The sequence below is a fragment of the Myxocyprinus asiaticus genome, chromosome 33 (genome assembly GCF_019703515.2).
Source record: "Myxocyprinus asiaticus isolate MX2 ecotype Aquarium Trade chromosome 33, UBuf_Myxa_2, whole genome shotgun sequence".
Classification (NCBI taxonomy): domain Eukaryota; kingdom Metazoa; phylum Chordata; class Actinopteri; order Cypriniformes; family Catostomidae; genus Myxocyprinus; species Myxocyprinus asiaticus.
In genome coordinates, this window is record NC_059376.1 from 16,458,558 (window position 1) to 16,479,278 (window position 20,721).

At 38.7% G+C, this 20,721-nt stretch overlaps 1 protein-coding gene across 2 annotated transcripts; it reads left to right on the forward strand.

Moving 5' to 3' along the window:
- Nucleotides 1-2,790: 2,790 nt before the first annotated feature.
- On the forward strand, nt 2,791-20,602 carry LOC127424117 (lysine-specific demethylase 2B-like). 2 transcript variants are annotated; one of them, XM_051669023.1, is made up of 10 exons: nt 2,791-3,114; nt 12,533-12,799; nt 13,957-14,100; nt 14,370-14,456; nt 15,214-15,522; nt 15,605-16,602; nt 17,529-17,692; nt 17,800-17,961; nt 18,264-18,482; nt 19,138-20,602. In XM_051669023.1, the coding sequence occupies exons 1-10, from the start codon at nt 3,058-3,060 to the stop codon at nt 19,317-19,319; spliced, it is 2,589 nt and encodes an 862-aa protein (XP_051524983.1). In that variant the 5' UTR covers nt 2,791-3,057; the 3' UTR covers nt 19,320-20,602. The 2 variants fall into 2 exon arrangements, with proteins under 2 accessions (XP_051524983.1, XP_051524982.1); XM_051669022.1 differs by having other exon boundaries at nt 2,792-3,114; nt 15,205-15,522.
- The last annotated feature ends 119 nt before the right edge of the window (nt 20,603-20,721 follow it).

Consider the following 20,721-nt stretch of genomic DNA (forward strand, 5'->3'; position numbering starts at 1 on the left):
GATTTGATCAAAAGTTACTTTTCAAATAGTGATTGGTGCTGTTTTTTACATCAGTAATGTCCTGACTATACTTTGTGATCAGTTGAATGGTACTTTAATTCACCAAAGTGGCAATTTCCTTCCGAAACAGCAAAATACGTACATTATTCCAAACATTTGGCCGTGTGTGTGTGTGTGTGTGTGTGTGTGCACAGTTTGCATACCCTGGCAGAAATTGTGAAATTTTGGCATTGATTTTGAAAATATGACTGATCATGCAAAAAAAAAAAAAAAAAGGATAGTGATCATATGAAGCCATTTATTATCACATAGTTGTTTTGCTCCTTTTTAAATCATAATGATAACAGAAATCACCCAAATGACCCTGATCAAAAGTTTACATACCCTTGAATGTTTGGCCTTGTTACAGACACACAAGGTGACACACACAGGTTTAAATGGCAATTAAAGGTTAATTTCCCACACCTGTGGCTTTTTAAATTGCAATTAGTGTCTTTTGTATAAATAGTCAATGAGTTTGTTAGCTGTCGCGTGGATGCACTGAGCAGGCTAGATACTGAGCCATGGGGAGCAGAAAAGAACTGTCAAAAGACCTGCGTAACAAGGTAATGGAACTATATAAAGATGGAAAAGGATATAAAAAGATATCCAAAGCCTTGAAAATGCCAGTCAGTACTGTTAAATCACTTATTAAGAAGTGGAAAATTCGGGGATCTCTTGATACCAAGCCAAGGTCAGGTAGACCAAGAAAGATTTCAGCCACAACTGCCAGAAGAATTGTTCAGGATACAAAGAAAAACCCACAGGTAACCTCAGGAGAAATACAGGCTGCTCTGGAAAAAGACGGTGTGGTTGTTTCAAGGAGCACAATACGACGATACTTGAACAAAAATGAGCTGCATGGTCGAGTTGCCAGAAAGAAGCCTTTACTGCTTTTTCTTTGTTGCCATTTCTGTTATAACCTACAGTTGAATATGAATCCCAAAAGTAATAAAAGAAATGTTTATAGATATATATATACACACACCATATTTTGCTTAGCAACCATAACTATCTGTGCTGTGCGTAAGACCATAATAACCACAGGTCAAACCATGGATTGGTTACATTTATAATAACTTGATGTAAGTATGGCTTCTTTATAACCAAACTAGGGTAACTATATAATATATCAAATATGGCAATCTAAACGCATTCAGATACCATAACTACATTATATATTAGATTATCATCATGCATCTACAAAGGGGTGCAGATTCCAGGGGTTCAAGCCAAATCTATTCCCTTGCATCTACAACTTTTCCATAAAAATATTATAGTTGCTACAATCAGCATTATTATTTTTGGGCTTATTTTCAAAAGATGTGTTACTACCATGATATCACCGTCTCCTTGAAAGACAGACACCATACTGCATTGCAGATACGCCCATATAATTTGTCTCTGAAGTGCACTAGATGAAGAATAGCATAAATACTTTGATCAGTTCCTGTAATGCTGTGTGGCATCTTTATTTTCTTCTTTTGCTTTTTTGAATAGATATAAGTGGTTGGTAGTGTACAGAGGTTGTTCTGGAGCTTTCAGTCTGTCAGTTTAGATGTTAACTTTAACATTGTTCAAGTAAATTACAAATGACATTTAACTTAAAGGGATATTTTGGGTTCAATACAAGTTAAGCTTAATTGACAGCATTTGTTGGTTAATCTTGATTACCACAGAACAATAATTTCAACACATCCCTCTTATTCTTTAAAAAAAGCAAAAATCAAAGTTACCTTGAAGCACTTGGAATAGAAGTGAATGTGGCGCATTTTCAGAGGGTTTAAAGGCAGAAATGTGAAGCTTTTAATTTTATATAAGCAATTACATGAATTCTTCTGTTAAAACTGGTGTATTATTTGAGCTGTAAAGTTTAAATCGTTATTTTTATGGTCATTTCAGAGTTTTACGGTTTACAGCGTTACATAGTCATGACAACAAAGATGTAAAATTGGATACAAGTTTACACAGAAAAGGTTAGTAAGCTATTTTATTATGACTAAAACATGTTAACACACGTTGTTTGTCTTGTGGCTATACTTTTGAAATGGTAAAGAATTTTAATGTTTAGGGATTGTCCCCTTTTACTTCCATTGTGTGTCAGGAACACAGATTTTTGCTTTTTTTTTTTTTTTTTTTTTTTTTTTTTATAGAAGAGGGGCAAATTTGACCTCAATCAACATTCTGCCACAAATGCTATCAAATGAGCTCAACTTGTATTGAACCCAAATATTGCTTTAAATTTAGCATTTTAGAGAAGACAAATTCTTGCAAAATAAAGATGCCCAAATCTTCTCTTCAGCAGAATGGATAACAGTAGAGAAAATGCAGGTCCAAACAAAGGGCATTACATTAAGACTTCCTTTTAATCTGACTAGTTTAGGTATAAAGGCTGATAGACCTTGTGATATTTATGACCATTTTCATTCAAATCAGCAGTTTTGGAAACACCCCTCCTTGTGTGACAAACACTGTTTGTATGAAACCTACATGCACTGATGATTGCAGCAAAGCAACACAGTAGACAGAATCAATCAACCCCAAGTGAACCAATAACTTCCTGTTAGCAAGAGGAAGACCAAATCAGACCCTCTGAATCACTCCCAGAGCAAGACCTTGCTCTCGCATGGTAATGTTAGTTCTTTTGTGTGCGACAATCCCACCCCTCCCCCTTCTCAATCTCCCACCCAGACCCACTGCACAATGTGTGCTCTTTGTAGGCAAGCTTGTAACTAGCTGCATGGTGGTCTCTGATTGGCTAAGATGAGGCCCCCCTCTCCCCCATCTATTTTTTCTGGTGCCTATGCATGAGGTAGCAGGCTGCTGTGTGCCTGTGCAGCTGCCTCTTCCAGACAGGAAAAGAGAGGGAGCGAAATAGGAGCGAGACATTGGGGAAGGTTAGAGGAAGAGGAATAGAGAAAGGAAATCGAGTGAGCAACTGAGGGCGACTGTTGCTGTGGGGGGGCCGTATCCATGTCTATGTACTGTTTGTCTGGCTGGCTATGAGATCTGGCAGCCATGGTCATGTCACTGAGCGCCGACGATGAGGATTACGACTCTGATACAGCCGAACAGGTCAGCGATCACACTCCCTCTCCACACATACACGCTTACACAAACAATTAGCTCCCTTCTCAGGTTCCCTTCCCTGTATGACCATGCCTCTCAAAAAGGCTGTGTCTGCATGTGTGTTCACCACTTCTGCCTCTGCTTTCTTCTTTTTCCTTCCCTTTCAAGGAGTGTTTTGGGGTTTGCTTTATTGCAGTAGCTTTTCAGTGGCTAAGAATGGCGAGATTTCAATGCAACTGGAAATGCATCTGGGTTTCAATGCGACAGGAGAGAAAACACTGATACAAAAGGAGAAAAGTGGTATTTCCAATCCTGAGCCTCTGTCTTACTGTTGGTCTCCACTGAGCTTAAGCTCTTGGTTGTGATTGTTGAATCTTTGAGTCATGTATGCCTGCTTCTGAAAGGCTTCTTAGCTTAAGACCACCATTCTGTATGTTTCCTGAACTCTGTGTTTGGATGTGGTTCTATATGCTAGTTTAACACGTTTGTTTGGCTTTCAGCTCTCGATTAATATGTTGGGCAACCTGAAATGTAGCATTTACTTTTGGGGGGTGAGATGATATCAGTTTCTTCATACATGTGTTCAGGTAGAAATCCTGCATTAAAGGAAGACATGATTGAAGTTTCCTCAAAGCAGCAGCATGACTCGACATGTGTTGCCCTGAAGTTCTCTCCTTATAATGCACTGCTTCTCAAACCCTTTAATAGGAAATGGAACTTCGTGTTTGTCTTGTTGCTTCTATGTGTGGAAATCTAGACTATTATTAGGTCTTTCTTACGCATCTATTGAGGTTGAAAAATGATATGACTGGTAGGTTTTAGTATTGTCTTAGGAAGCATAACAAGATGTGCATTTATCAGTGACAGATACCTGTGAATCTGTTAACAAGATATTGGAATTATTAAGAACACTAGGAAAGATGATCATGTGCAAGGTATAATGTATATATTGGGGAACTCTGCTTGGTAACCACATTCACAATGTGAAATCCATGCATTCATTTAAACACATAGCATACACATTCTAAAACATCTTAATCCATGTAGCGATGTATAGATGGGTCTTGTATCTCTAAGGCAGCTTCTTTGGCTAGTAATGGGGGAGGGTAGGGGCAAAGTATGGGAGGAACAATAGGAGGACCCGGCTGCTCTCAGGACCCCCTGTCTGAGGTTAGCTTGGGTAGTGTGCAAGTCAAAAAGGTATGTTTACTTAGATTCTTTGGGCATGTGTTTTCTCTGCTGCTATTTAAAAAAAAAAAAAAAAAAAAAAAGCCTAAGATGGTTTGCTAGTCTTTACTGTTTTAAACTGGTTGAACTGGTGTTCCAGCCTGGCCAAGATGGTCTTCAACTGGTCTAGCTGGTCTTCCAGAGTGGTCAAGCTTGTGTATAGCTTGTACAGCTAGTTGGGCCAGCATACAAATGCTCTAAACCCTAAAAACCTGAAAGCTAGTTTAAGCTGGTTTTTATCAGCAGGGTTTGGTCAATTTCAATAAATTGGATTGATTTGCACAAACTGTTCAGTGCTTTGACCACAGCATTACACTCAATTGAATCAATCTTAAGGAGTCTACATATACTACTACTACACACACACACACACACACACACAAGCTTTCCCAAGCTAGAGCACATAAAGTTGATAATGGTATCTGTGACTTATTCTGCTTCACTATTGTGCACTCCATTTTGCAGAGGCAGTAGTTTTCACTCTTCTGCAAGATTACTGGTTGCTATGAGGCCTTATGACTCAAGCACACATTTGGTTCTTTGACTTTCACTCCTCCTGACTCCCAGCTCTGAGTCCTGTGACATAAGGCTGGCATAAGAAAGAGCCAGGAATTGGACATAAATTCCCTTGCATACACGCGAGTAAACAGTTTTATGCCCATATACATCAGGACAAATTATTATTATGCTCCCATTCTTGTACTCCAGACGTGTGGATGGTCACGACTACACCAAAATCAAGTGTTTTAGGAGAATGGTGTTTGCATGCCTTAACAGATTATGTAGGTGGATGTGTGCTGGGAAAATCGTGCCAGTTCGGATTTTGCGGAGTCAAACTGTGCATCGTCTGGACATGCACATGTAGTTAACTGTACTAAAAGAGTATCACAAAGCAGTCATAATTGTGTTGTATGTGTCCATATGGGCTCATGGTCAAAGTATATACTGGTATATTACTGATCTAAAAAAACTGCAGCATCTCTAGACAGGCCCCATTTCCAGCAGCCATCACTCCAACACCTTATCCTTGAGTAATCATGCTAAATTGCTAATTTGGTACTAGAAAATCACTTGCCATTATATCAAACACAGTTGAAAGCTATTTGGTTCGTTAAATGGAGCTTAACATTGTCTTTGTTTGTTTTTGAGTGCCACAGTATGCAATAGACTGGCATGTCTTAAGGTCAATTTTAGGTCAAAAATGGCAACAAAAGAAACCGCTTTCTCTAGAAACTCATCAGTCAATCATTGTTTTGAGGACTGAAGGCTATACAATGCTTGGAATAGCCAAAAAAGCTGAAGATTTCATACAAAGGTGTACATTACAGTCTTCAAAGACAAAGGACAACTGGCTCTAACAAGGACAGAAAAAGATGTGGAAGGCCAGATACAACTAAACAAGAGGATAAGTACATCAGAGTCTCTAGTTTGAGAAATAGATGCCTCACATGTCCTCAGTTGACAGCTTCATTGAATTCTACTTGCTCAACACTAGTTTCATGTACAACAGTAAAGAGAAGACTCAGGGGTGCAGGCCTTATTGGAAGAATTGCAAAGAAAAAGCCACTTTTGAAACAGAAAAACAAAAGAAAATGTTAAAGTGGGCAAAGAAACACAGACATTGGACAACAGATAATTGGAAAAAGAGTATTATGGATCTTAACCCCATTGAGCTTTTGTGGGATCAGCTAGACTGTAAGGTGTGTGAGAAGTGCCCGACAAGACAGCCACATCTATGGCAAGTGCTACAGGAAGTGTGGGGTGAAATGTCATCTGAGTATCTAGACAAACTGACAGCTAGAATGCCAAGGATCTGAAAAGCTGTCATTGCTGCACGTGGAGGATTTTTTGATGAGAACTCTTTGAAGTAGTTTAAGAAGTTCTGAACATTTTTGTTCAAATTGTAATAGTAATTTTTCACATTATTAATGTCCTGACTATACATTGTGATCAGTTAAATGCCACTTTGGTGAATAAAAGTAACAATAAGAGCAAAATCTGTACATTATTCAAAACTGTACTTTCAAAGGCTGAGTGATCGATCATACAAGAGACGGAACAGTACGCTGAAATACGAAGTATACCCCGGCCTTTCCTCAACTGATATCTTTCATTCAAATTTTCGATTACGCATTGTGCCATCTATACTTGGACAGACAGATGAAGACTGTAGCTCGATTGCACAAAAACCTGCTGTTGCTTGATTATAACTACACATGTAATTGAACTAAGTATCTAATGGTTACTAAAAAGGTCCCCAGTTTTAATTTGTAGAAAAAAATAATCTAAATCACAATAACAGCTAATTCTTAGAAGTGTCAATTTGCATAATTTCATGCATCAACATTTTCTGTTTACAGTATGTTTTTTTGTAGTGGTTGACCATTTGGACCAATCACAGATTTCTCTGTATAATTTTTCTAAATTTGAATAATAGTTATATTTTTCATGCTGCTATGAGAACCAAAATGAAAAATTTGGTCTCTGCCAGAAAGTAATTAAGAAACAGTTCTCATCTTATATTAGATGTGTGGCCTACAACATTATGGCATATAGTTGCCCAACACAAATTAGTATTTTAATGTAAATTAAATCAATTGAAATTAGTCACAATTACAATATAAAAGGAAATAATCGTCAGCCCAGATTTAGGTGTAATTGTGCTGCCCTAGTTTGTGGCATAAGTTCTTCATGGCCCCCCTAGCAGATCATAGATTAAAGACAGTACATTGATAAAACATCTCAAGCAGCTCACTAAATGCAAAGTTGAGCCTTCTGAGAAAGAAGAGGCTGCTCTAGGCTTTTTTTTAAACATAGCATTGCTGCATTGTTTGTTTAATCAGCTATTTTTGTTGGTCTCCTAGGTATGTGTGGGACTGCACCACCTCCACATTCTCGATTTGAATACATGAATTATCTCAGAGACTCCCTGCTGGTACACTTGAAATACATCACCTCTTGCAGATGGGGTGGTGTAGGCTGGTCAAAGCCCATGGCTGGTAACCAGAAAGTTTCTGGTTCGATCCCGGCAAGGGGCGAGTCATGAACAATCACAGTAATGTCCCCTGAGCAAGGCACTTAACTTCCAGATTAAGGGAATTTATTACAGGGAATGTCCCTGTAATAAGTGGTGCTATTCTGTCTATGGCAATGTCACAGAAACAAATTCACCAGCCCTGGCCATAAGGCCATAAATAAAGGCTCTCTTCTATTTGAATCAGGCAGCACCCACGACACCACAAGTCCTGCACCAGTCTCATGTATGTGAATCTCCATTGATGTTGCAGCATACTATTGAAAGGTCACTGGAGAACTTTTGATTTAACTGGTGTTGTACTTTGTTGAAAAGGGCTAATCTAGGGTTCACAAAGTCTTGTGTTACAGCTTACATCATCAAATGTAGGTAACCTTTTAACAGCTGATGAATACTGGCTGTAATACAGCATTCTCTCTTTTTTTTTTTTAAATGTCTATCTCCCATATTGGGTTCCACGGGTGGACAGTGAGAACAGAGGTCACAGCTGTGATGTATCACTCCAAAGCACACAAACAATCTTGTGCTGGGTAGTAGTATTCTTAGTGTCAGCACTCCATACTGCTCTGCAGTACCTTGAATTTGTTATGATGTAATATAGTGGTGGGGGAAAGATTGTGTTCTATTTGTTGTGTTGTGAAGGAAGTGTCAAATGAAAGCAGGGTAGGATTTTAGAAGGTGAAGAGTGTCTCTACACCAGTATTTGTTTATGGGAAGGGCTGGACTAGCTAATGTGCATCTCTTTTAGTGTGTGAAACATCCCATCAAGTTTAATTTAACACCATCCTACCAGATCATTTAGAATCTGTATACCTTTGCTTACATTAAATTCACAATTCATCCTGTCTTACGCAAATATGCCATCCTGTTGTATTTTGTGCATGCTATTTATTAGTACACTGAAAGCATTGTGTACAGTGCTGTTATTTAAGATCTCAGATGAAAGGCAATGGGAAACTCAATCGTAAAAAAACAATTAAAAAAAAAAAAAAAAAAACATCTGACATTAAATGAAATCATCAACCACTTCCCCTTATCAAGTTTAAATCTTGAATGGAACTATTTCTGACACCGTTTCCTTCACTCAACCAGTGAGCAGGAACTGCTGTGTTGCCATGGCTACATTGCAGAAGGACAGACTGCACTGCAGTTTTGTGCATGTGTTCTACTGTATTCAATATCTGAGCTGGGAGGCAAGATAACAACAACACTTATTTGTAATTGAGAAAATTGAGATGAGGAGGGTGTTTAGTGGTGCAAGTAATGAAGTGACGATTATAATAACTGCATTGATGATAATATAAGAGACAATAATGATAAGTAAAATTAGATCTTGTGGCAGCATCACTACTACACTGAGAAACAGAAATAACAGCTGACGTACTAAAGAACAAATTGTCCTCCTCACACATACGCAGTCTGTACCACCTGGTACCAGTGACAGTCTTTTTTTTCTCCTTCACAAGATCATAAAAAAATATATTGTGCAAGGACACTTGATAACTGGTTAATTTCCATATTATTTATTTTATTTAAGTAAGGCCGTGCATATGATTAACTTATATTTTATGAAATATGGGAATAGGTTATTTTAAAGAGGTCATGACATACTCTTTGTGTATATATATATATTAGTACTGTGCAAAATTCTTAGGCACATAAGATGTTTCACAACAACGTTTGTCTTAAGATAGTTATTTATATCTTAAGCATTAGTGTGTCAATAGGAAATATACATTTTAGACTTTTAAACAATCCTTTTGCAAATACAATAGAAGAATAGGGAGCCCTGCAACACATTGCCCCCCACTGAACATCGAGTCAGTCTGGGATTACATGAAGAGACAGAAGCAATTGAGGCGGCCTAAATAGATAGAAGAACTGTGGTGAATTCTCCAAGAAGCTTGAAACATCCTATCTGCCAACAACCAAGAAAAACTGTGTCCAGGTGTACCTAGGAGAATTGAAGGCAAAGGTGGTCATACCAAATATTGATGTAGCTTTTTTTAAGCTTACTGAACTTTGTATGATTTTAATTGATAAATGAAAATTATTTATGGCATTATTTTTGAAGACATCCTCACTATGCAACTTTTTTCACAAGTGCCTAAAATGTTTGCACAGTACAAAAGTATATATATCTTCCCTGTGGTCCACTTTTAATGTTAGTAAAGATTTTTTTTACTATTTTTGCACCAAAACAGTCATAATTTAATAATATATAATCTTTTTGCACCCTGTCTCTGGCCCTCTGTCTGAAACACCCGGTTTTAAGCACTCTGGCCCTTTAAAACTTCTATGTAAACTCCCACGGTTCTGATTGGCTAACACTGTGCAGTCCCTCCAATTCAGCTGTATTTGAAACTCAATCGTAACAAAATGTACAACAAGCTCCACAAGATTATAAAATTTAATTTCATGATTTATACATAATATACACCCAATATGTTGCATACAAATACATGACACAGTGGCACCTTAAATATAAAACAGTCATGACATTTAAAATATTCATGAATTGAAACTGTTTACTTATGATTGCATCAGGTCCAATTTTTAACTGCCCCACCTTTAATGATGCTCATTCAATAATTGTTCCTTTGCAAAGCGTGAATCATGTATTGACTGGTTCACAAGCAATTCACACTGATCTGAGGTGAAAATATACAATCCATGCTGAAATGTTCTGAATACGCAAATGTAATGCATTCCATGGTGATGTTGGTTGCTTCAACAGGCCAAAGCAGAGACGCTGGTCTTCCCATCTCACATCTTCCATGTGTGTTTACACACAGGACTGCATGTGTTTCTACCAGTCAGTGGCAGCAGCAGAATGAGACGTGATTTTTAAAAGTTGCACTTGTACCATTCTTAAAACACGGCACACATCACCAGAAATACATCAAAACGATCAAAGACATCCATCTAGTGCATGTTTACAAAAGACTAACAATTAAAAATAGCACAGATGGGTGCAAAAATGGTCCAGGATGCCTTAAAACAACAGGAAACAGCACAGCTGAATGAAATACAATGGAGGTCTCCTATATAGAGTTCGACCTTGATATCGCATCTTTTAAAAATGCAAGATGCATGATAACAGTCAAAGCCGTTCAACTAGTGTAGAAAAACATTTAAATCCAGATAGGCATTGTTATTATTTACATGTATCCTTTGGTGTAGATGAATCTCCCATGACAGGTCCTCTCTCCTCTTCACCTGTGTAACTGAGCAGTGAGCACCAGTGGGCGGGGCCAAGGGTGTAATGACGAAATTCCAAACAGCCCGTTTCTGGAGCTTGGTTTAAATAAATGCACTTTTTCTATTAAGGAGGAAGTTTTTAGTTCTGAAACTTACAGTATTTTTATAGCACAATAACCTCTTATTTGTCAAAAGATCAAGAAAAATTTTATTCCTCATGTCATGACCCCTTTAATTGTTTTATTTGACCTGTTTGACACTTATTAATACAGTAGAGAAAGTGGACAGAAAATGATGAGAGGGATAAGATCAGGAAATGTAGTTTGAACCTACATTGCCTGCATGAGCACCATGGCTTGACGTGTCAGAGCATGTGCACTTACTCCTAGACCACAGACCTGTCAATGCATAATTTCTGCATTCAGACAGTATTATAATCACTACATCTCCAAATCTCAGCTTTTCAGTAGTATTCTTCTCACAGCTAGTAGAGACGTTTTAGTTGGCAATAAAATACATTTTACTCTAAGCAGCCCCTCAGTGGTGTCCACATTTGGTTTGAGTTTATTTGCATCTTGTTGTTTTATCCTCATTGGGGTTTACTCCCTCATGATCAATTAATAATCGGCAATAAAACATTCATGTCTAGATTTAAACGTCAAAGCATTCATTCTGTGGAAAGCCAGTGTTGGTGGTTGGAGAATAAGTAGGTACCAGAACTCATGTGTTGCCAGAACAAATTCACTGCCGGCAACTGAGGGACTTAATGAGGCTGTTTGCCGGAATCCACTATTTGTGCGCAAGGGTCCAGGCTAATGTAATGAAGACTTTAAATAGGTTTTATTCTAATAGTTAAGAGATGCACAGTAGAGTAAGAAGTGATGCTAAACAAATATCAAATGTTGCAGATCTCAAGGGTGATAAAGTGATGGCTTTGAGCATTGTTTTATTGAAGTGTAATTAATAGACTGATGCATGAACAGTAAGAGCTTTTAGTCATCGATAGCTGTGTACAGTGTATAGAATGAGGTAATTATAGAAGAGCACCTGGTGGCACTCAACACTTCATCTGTGCCAGTGAGCTAGTAATATGTGAACCAGGTATCATTTTTTTTATACTGTACATTCTGTCAAGCAAATGGCATGAAATGGACTAAGTGGTTTAAAATGGACCTTCAAAGGAGCCTGCCTTTAATGCGGGTTGCATGTACATGTTGTACTTGCTAGTTTTAGTAGTCACATCAAAGCAGCCTATTAAAATCTAAAACTTATAACAAGAATTAGGTGTTTACTATCCAGTTAAGCCCTAGAGAAACTCATTTATACTTTCATTACCAGCTGGGTAAACTACTGCAATGGACTCCCTACCAGACTTTCCAAAAAGAAAACCATACCACTCAGATCTTTACACTGGCTTCTAGTTAGGTACAGAACTGATTTTTAAGTGTGGTTATGTGATTTTAAAGTGCTGTTATTTATAAATTACTGAATGGCTGAGGACAAAAATATATTTTCAGATATGCTTGAAGATTATGAACCTAGTAGACCTCATAGATCATTAGGGATGCCTCAGCTATTAATGCCTGAAGTAGAAGGTAGAAGGTCTTAGATGTCACCCAACCATAGTTACGTTCAAGGTCAGATTAAAAAAATTATATTTTCTTGGGGCTGTTGTGGTTCAACACTGCACTCCTTTGAATTTCAGATGTCTTTTTTCTCTTAGCCTAATTTTTCCCCCATTCTAATTTAATTTGAATTTCAAATGAATAATTATTTTAATGTAATTTTTATTTTTCCTTAAGTGCATGTAAACGTGGTTAATTATAGCTCTGTCTGTAAAATATTTTGGATTGGAGCTGGACATATTTAATGTTTTTTGGGCAACAATGTCAGTGTAATCTAATTATTATTATTGTTTGAATTATTATTTAATTCCCATTCTTCCTTATCTGTTTCCTTTAGCAACGGCCACCCAACCGGCCAAAACCCAAAATGGCTGCATCAACAGCAACAACTCCGACAGCAGCCAGCTCTTCGTCTAATTCGACAGCGGTCAAGCTGCCTTCCAATCGAACCTCCTCTGGGGCTCGACGCAGGCGCACACGATGTCGGAAGTGCGAGGCGTGTGTTCGGACGGAATGTGGAGAATGTCACTTCTGTAAGGATATGAAGAAATTTGGAGGACCTGGCCGCATGAAACAGTCTTGTATTATGAGACAGTGTATAGCGGTAAGAAATCCAGTGACTCAGACAGATAATGTCACTAGAAAGTCACCACCCCCTTTCAAAGATTTTCATTTTGTTGTGGGATACATACATATTAAATATTGCTTGGTACATTTTTTATTATATACACAGAACTTTACATTATTTGGATATTTGGAATTAAGAGTACTTTAATTGGATAAGATGAGAATTACTAGCAATTTAATTTATGAGCCAATCGTATGAAGCAAAGTAGTTTGAATTATAAAATATGGTGATTTCAAAATGTCATCCTCTCAAAATTCCAGAGGATTCCACTGTTGGAAGTGTGGTTCCAGAGGAAGTTTTGAGAGGAATCAATTTTGGTCAGAGGGGCACTTAAAAATTGGGTTGATGAGTATTAAAATATTTAAAAGGTTTTAAGTGGATCAAAATCAAAATAATCATTAAGTAGAATGGCAGCATATTCACAAGCAGCATGGTGGGAAAAGGGATGAAGAAACAGCCAAAATAAAGGGGCTAGGAAATTAAGAATGGGAAAATAGTCCACATTTCAACATGACAGTCACTTAAAGCACACCAACAATGCAATGATACAGTGACTAAAATTGAAGGTGAATGTCCTTGTAAACCATAGTCAAGGCTCTGATCTAAATTTGATTGAAAATCATTGGAATGACTTAAAGCCTGAGGCCACGCCTACACTAGCTTTATGTGTTTGTTAGAAACCTCAGTTTTCAGTTTCCTTAACGTCATCGTTTTCCAAAGTATGCGGTTATGAAGAGCATTTTCAAAAGTCTTTGTTTTCGGTTGATGAAAATGCCATTTTAGTGTGGATGAGAGGTTTTAACGTGGCGAAATTCATGAGCTTTCAAACGAAAACATATTAGTGTGGACGTGGCCTGAGAAAATCTGTGAATTCCATATACACTAGATGTCGTTTTTCATTTTCATTTGTGGAAGAACAATCACTTTAAATTTTTATACATTTGTGATTTTGCAAAGTACAACTTGAAAATAATTAAAATACAAGCAACCAAAGGCAAATGTTTTGAAAGAGATGGCTATTTTATATTGTGTTTCTAATTTTGTTATATCTGTATTTTGGACTACAAGTTTTTCACACATTTTCAAGCATGTTGATTTACGAGATGTTAATTTGTTGGCATGTGGTTCCACAGCCTGTGTTACCGCACACAGCAGTGTGTGTGGTATGCAGTGAGGCTGGTAAAGAAGACACACTTGAGGATGAAGACGAGAAATTTAATGCCATGCTCATGGAGTGCTCCATCTGCAATGAGATTGTCCATCCGAACTGCCTCAAGGTCAGACTGACTGAAATATAGCTTTACCTAGGTAAATGCAAAGCAATGTAGTATTGTACACTGTCCCCGATTTCGTTTTATGTGGGCATAGAAAAGGAAGAGACTGGATTAAAGTGTATGTTAGAGGGTGGGTTCTCGCAGCATTTAACACCCTTCAGTTCCTCTTTAGAGTGTGCAAGGGTGATGTTTTCATATTACTTAGGAGTGTGTTTAGACCTCTCTGGCTCCCGATGTGCCTCTGCTCTGACACCAGTCTCTTGCCTATATAGGTGAAGGATGCAGCAGGGGTGGTAAATGATGAGCTTCCGAACTGCTGGGAATGTCCCAAATGCAACTATGCTGGGAAAACTGGAAAAGTGAGTATCTGGGGAACAGCTATTACAGTGGTTTGATAGAAGTTCAATAAAAACAGTGATGATAGTAGTATTTTAGGAAGTGTTTGGAGACCATAAAGATGTTTTATAAAAGAGTATTAATTGTATTTATCAAAAGAGAGAAAATTATTTGTATTGGAATACAGGGGAGCACTTTGTGATTTGTATAATGGTGTTTACTGACTTTTTAAACTTGTGTTGCCTCACATATTTTTTTCCTGTTTTTTTATTTTAAAAAAGTCACATGAAGTGACTTGTTTCTTGCTACAATGACAAGGCAATAAAGAAACTGTCAAACAAGATGTAAATGTGTATAAAATGCAAAAAGAAGTGCATTGTAGTCATTTTACCGCAGTTTAGTAACCAGTAGGCTGACTTTCTCTCTTCTATGGAACACAAAATTAGATTTTAGGCAGAATGTTAGCCTCAGTCACCATATTTTTTTCCCATAAAATGAAAATGAATGGTGACTGAGGCTAACATCCTGCCTAATATCTCCTTTTGTACTCCATGGAAGAAAGAAAGTCATATGGGTTTGGAACAAGAGGGCATGAGTAAATTATGACAGAATTTTATTTTGGGGTGAACTAATCAAATGCAAGCTTTTTTTTTTTAACAATTTAAACAGTTATAGGTAATATCATGTCATCAGTATATATGCATGCATAAAGCATTATGAATGACAATCAAAAGGTATAAAGTTGTCTTTTGTTTTCTTGCCATTCTTTTGGCCTGTAAGCAAAAACGGGGCCCAGGCTTTAAGTACGCATCCAACCTGCCGGGGTCCCTGTTGAGGGAGCAGAAGGCAGGACGTGACGGACGAGAGGAGGGTGACCAGACTTCATCCGGCGCAGTGTCCGTCAAGAGGAAAAGTGAGAGGGAAGAGACTCCCAAAGTGAAGACTGAGGATTTGCCCTCACGTCTGCCCCCACTCCTAACGCCAAATGGCCTGCCAAGACCACGTTCTGAAGTACCCAACTTTTTGAGGAAAAAGAGGAAGTTATTTGATGATGATGAAGAGGAAGAGGAGGCTAGCACTAAAAAGAAGGTAACATTTACATAGACTTGCATAAACATAAAGGTCTACTCTTGATTTGTCATTTAGTAACTTTGTAATGTTGTATTTATAGCCGAAGAAACCCTGGAGGCCCGAAGAGTCTTTGATTCCCAAACTCTCTCAGATGAAAACAGAAGAGGAAGAGGATAACTCTGAGGAGGAGGAGAAGCTGGAGAAGAGAGAGCCGCCTCGCCATTCATTCAAGAGAGACTACAGCACAGTGAGGAAAGACGAACACCGTCATGAAGAGAGGCGGGAGGATAGAGATCTATTTCTCAGATCCCTAAAGGAGTTCAGCACTATAAGGAAAGAGGAAGACCAAGAGGAAGAAAACGAGGAAGACAAGGAGGATGAGGAAGAGGAGAGTAATGGCAAACGAGGCAGGGACAGCAGCCCTGCACCGAAGAACCTCTCATTATCGCTTGAGAGTGACGCATCACGGTGTAGCTCCCCCAGGGCAGGTCCCAGCAGCGAAGGCAGTGAGACACAGGAGAAAGCACCACGAGCCAGGGCGAAGCGACACCGTCGCAAGCCACCGAAACGACAACTCAGCGCAGAGCTCAGCAAGCAGCTCAACATGGAGATCCGTCGCACAGAGCATTCACTGGCCAACGAGAATCAGCAGCCGCTCAAGAGTGAACCTGAGGACAGCGAGAACGAGGAACCAAAGAGAGGCTTGCGGATTGGGACTGCAGGGAACGGAGGAGGTGGAGGAGTAGAAAGGGGAAGAGGGGGAGAGGGAGGAGGGGAGAGGCCGCACTTACGAGCTCGGGAGATGAACGGGACATCTTGGGAGCTGAGACACTTCTATCCTCCTCAGATCACCCCTCTAGGTTTGAACCGCAGTTTACCCACAATCAGGCCACTGCCCGCACGTTCCCCTCCCAAATGCGTGCAGATGGAGCGGCATGTCATCCGGCCACCTCCGATCTGCCCTCCACCTGATAGGCTGCCACTTGCTGATGAGCGTAATCACATAGCTACAAGAGAAGCCTGGTTGGCTATCTTCAGTCACTTGAGCCATCGTGAGCTTTGTGTGTGTATGCGAGTGTGCCGGACCTGGAATCGCTGGTAAGAAATAGCTAAAGACTAGTTTAACCACTGATACCTAGATTATCAATTATGAATAATTCAGTCATGACATCATCTCTGAATAAAGTTTAGGTCTAACATATAATGGATATGACAAGTTAGTAGGTTGGTCTTGGCATACCAGATCTGCTTACGTGCTGCTGCCACTGCAAAGCAAGAACAAATTCTTGCTATTGATACATACACAGACATGCTGTGTTGAGCATGTAAGACATGCTGCTGCACAAACAGACATACATATAGCATGCTGCATCAAGCACGAAGGACAATAAAATCCCCTTGAAGCAAATCTAGACAGGTGGTGCTGGGGAGGAGAGTTTCAGAGAGAAAACTATTGTAGTGCTCTGCAGTGAAACTGGCTTGCCTGCAAACAACTGAGGCAATTTAAATGTTAGACAGAGCGTACACAAGTTAATTGGCTTACAGAATACATGTCAAATAACCCATCATCTTGGTGGAGTATGTGAGCTGACTGGCTAACATTACATGTTCAAAGGATTAGCTTGCGCCATGTAGAGTTTTATCAAAGTTTCCAGATTTGTGATCCCTAATCATTGGCCCTGTCACTAATGAAGACCTCAGCCTTCGTGGTCCCCTTCTAAGTCCACATTTTGGTGATATAGTGTCGTATGGAGTATTAGGTAGCAGTGTGCAAAAGTGTGTATAAGCGACGCATTGAAGGAGGATTGGGTGTGTTCATGAGCATTCTTTTGAACCAAAAAAATACAAATGGGACATTCTATGATCTTGTGGACAAACAGAGGCCATGAGGCTGCAAGTCCACATCATTTGTGTGATTTGAGACCGCGCCAGTGTGATTAATACAATTACATTTTACTGTTGGTTCACTGTTATTGTGGTTCTGGATCTTTTTGGCTAGCATTAATGTCTGTGTGTGTGTTTAGGTGCTGTGACAAGAGATTATGGACTCATATAGATCTAAAGCGTTGCAAGTCCATCACTCCTCTTATGCTGAGTGGGATCATTCGCAGACAGCCCATCACTCTGGATCTGAGCTGGACCAACATTTCCAAGAAGCAATTAAGCTGGCTAATTAATCGACTACCAGGTGAGTGTTTATGTGAGCATGTGTGTGGATCCATGTCATCCTCATCTGTGATTCACCGCATCCAAATTTACCTCCAAACCCCTGTGTATATGCGTGTTTGTATGCAGGACTGAGAGTGCTCCTACTATCAGGCTGTTCATGGGTGGCTGTTTCGGCTCTCTGCACGTCCAGTTGTCCTCTACTGCGCACTCTGGACCTGCAGTGGGTGGAGGGACTCAAAGACCCCCAGATGAGGGACCTACTCTCGCCTCCTACAGACAACAGACCTGGTAACATACACAAATAAATGCACGCATGCAAGTTCAATGTTCCAACACAAATCCGTAACCCTATTTAATACAGTATTGAGGGTTTTGAATTTTGAGGGGGGTTGTGATTTAAAATATTTTTATCCTGTTTTATTTTGATTAGCCAGTTATTTTTCACTCTTTAACTGTTATTTGTAGTTTTTTCCCCCATAGTTTTTTGGTTAGGGCTGCTAAAATACTAAAAATTTGACTTTTATTTAATTGAATTAATATATTTTCAGTTAATTTTCATTAATGTTCTCCACTTGCGTCTTTTTCAACAGGTCAGATAGACACACGCAGCAAACTGCGGAATGTGACTGATCTGCGTCTGGCTGGTTTGGACATCACGGACAGCTCTCTGCGTCTCATCATTAAGAATATGCCTCTACTTTCCCATCTGGACTTGAGTTACTGCAACCATATCAATGACCAGTCAGTCAACCTGCTGACTGCTGCAGGGACAACCACTAGAGACTCCCTCACTGATGTCAACCTCTCTGGTAAATTAATGCCTTAAAACCATTGCCATCTTGACAAAACTAAGAGCATATTGTGGTTTCAAATTTTGCCATTCCATTCCCCTTTTCCACCAACGTGTTGCTGAAGCCAGTTACCAACCTGTTCAATGCGTCTTTTTGAAGAAAATGTGGTTCTGGGTTTTAAATGTAAATTTATATGTAATGTTCAACTGGTTTACCTTAATTGTTGCCACTTTCATTGACACCATGTGTTAAATTTTCAGATATTTTTAGTTTTTGGAATCTTCAGGACAAGCGCGTAGCCAGGGAATTACTTTTGGGTGGGCCTCAACAAAAATGGATGGGCAAAGTTTTTGGCCACAAATTTTATTCCCAAAATTTTCCTTAACAACAGAGAAGCGGTGCATTCAAACAGTTCTTTCACACTTCTAGAAATCAGAATTTATGCATTTTTAAAACTATGTTTTAAATATATATTTGAAGTCAAAGAATAATCTCTAATATTCTGCGTGGGCTAGGATTTAATTTGGGTGGGCCCTGGACCACCCTTGTCTCTGCCACTGCTTCAGGACCAATTCTTTAAATAATGTTCCCTTTTGAGGGGTTCACTTTTTTCAGTCTAATACTGGAAAACCATTCAATCACTCCTGAACAAACTTTTCTTTCTTAATTCTAGTGTGTCACAGGGTCACTGACCAGACGTTGAGCTACTTTAAACGCTGTGGAAGCATCTGTCGCATCGACCTGCGCATTTGCAAGCAGGTGAGCCGGCAGGCGTGTGAGCGCTTCATTGCAGAGATGTCAGTCATAGTTCCCTTCCAACTACAAGAGGATAAACTGCTCCAAAAACTCAGCTAGTTGTGCCACACAGCACCCCCTTACGTCTGGGAGGACTGAACAAACCAATATAAGCTGATACTATGTATCAGGTGCACTCATGTATTTGGAGAAATGACTGAAACCGGACACGCACATTAAAAAAGAAGCACTGCAACACATGTCTGTGGATAAAACATTTTGTCAACTCCTTTTAAACTGGAGGGAAGAGTGTACTTAAAGACACATAATATTGCTATTGTTCTGAATGGTTTATTCTTAAAATGGACACTTAATTGAGCAACTTCTGTATCTTTAAGGGATTTCGATGTTTAAAACTGGGAGATTGTATTTAAAAGGTGATGTGATGGAAAGCAGGTAATGTGATTTGCATATATATATATATATATATCACATTCACATACTCATCAGATACTACAAACACTTAATTCAAGAGAGAGTAAGCATGATTGTACATTGTAAATCAAAACCCTCAAAACAGTTTTTGTACAAAAGATGTATCGGTTCAGAATTCTGTGCTATATTTACTTCTGTTCTGTGTATATGTATTGTTCTTTATATATATATATATATATATATATATATATAAATAATGGAATTTTTAAATATTTCTGTCCATTTTATGTCCTCAGTATTGGAATGTTCAAATCTGCTCAATGTTTTTCAATAATGAGTTTTGACTGCTTTGAATTTCAAGTACTTGCTGATCTAATCTCAGAGCAGATATGGGCTATTTGTAAAACAGTGCCATATTCCATTTGTGTTGTGCTACACAGTTGTAACAGCCAAGCCTTCTTCCTTTAAAGTATATTTCTCAGCTGTGCCTGTAACTCAGTATATATTTATAGGTGTTGGGTAAAAAAGAAATTGCAGTTAGGTGGTTACATTTAATCTAGATGGATTATATGAATTTATTGTCCTTAATTTCAATGAAGCTTTCAAACCAAGCTTTCTGAATAATTAAAAAAATGTTTCTACACATGTATGTAATCCAGCTATCTATCTATCTTGCATTTTCTTCATAAGGCCAAAAAAAGACTTGCAGTATTTGTATATAACTCATCATGAATGTACTATTCCTTCCTCAGTGGTTATTATTGTAAAACAGTTCCTGTGATGATGACTATTGATGTGTTTTGTAAATTTTGTCTCACAATTGTGACTCAGACAGAGGGAGTCTGCAATTCGATCTAAACCACCATACTTGTACCACTATAAATTAAGGCATTGTTTGCCATCTAACACACTCTAATGTACATTCAGCTATTTATATTTGTATGTAATTAAAAACAATTGATTGTGAAGCATTCTTTCTCAAAAGAGAAACGGGCATAAAAAAAAGAGGAACTTGTTTTTGTACAGGAGTAATGTGTGGCAAATGCTTCTGCATCTTAACTCATTCCCATCTGAAATAACATCTTGA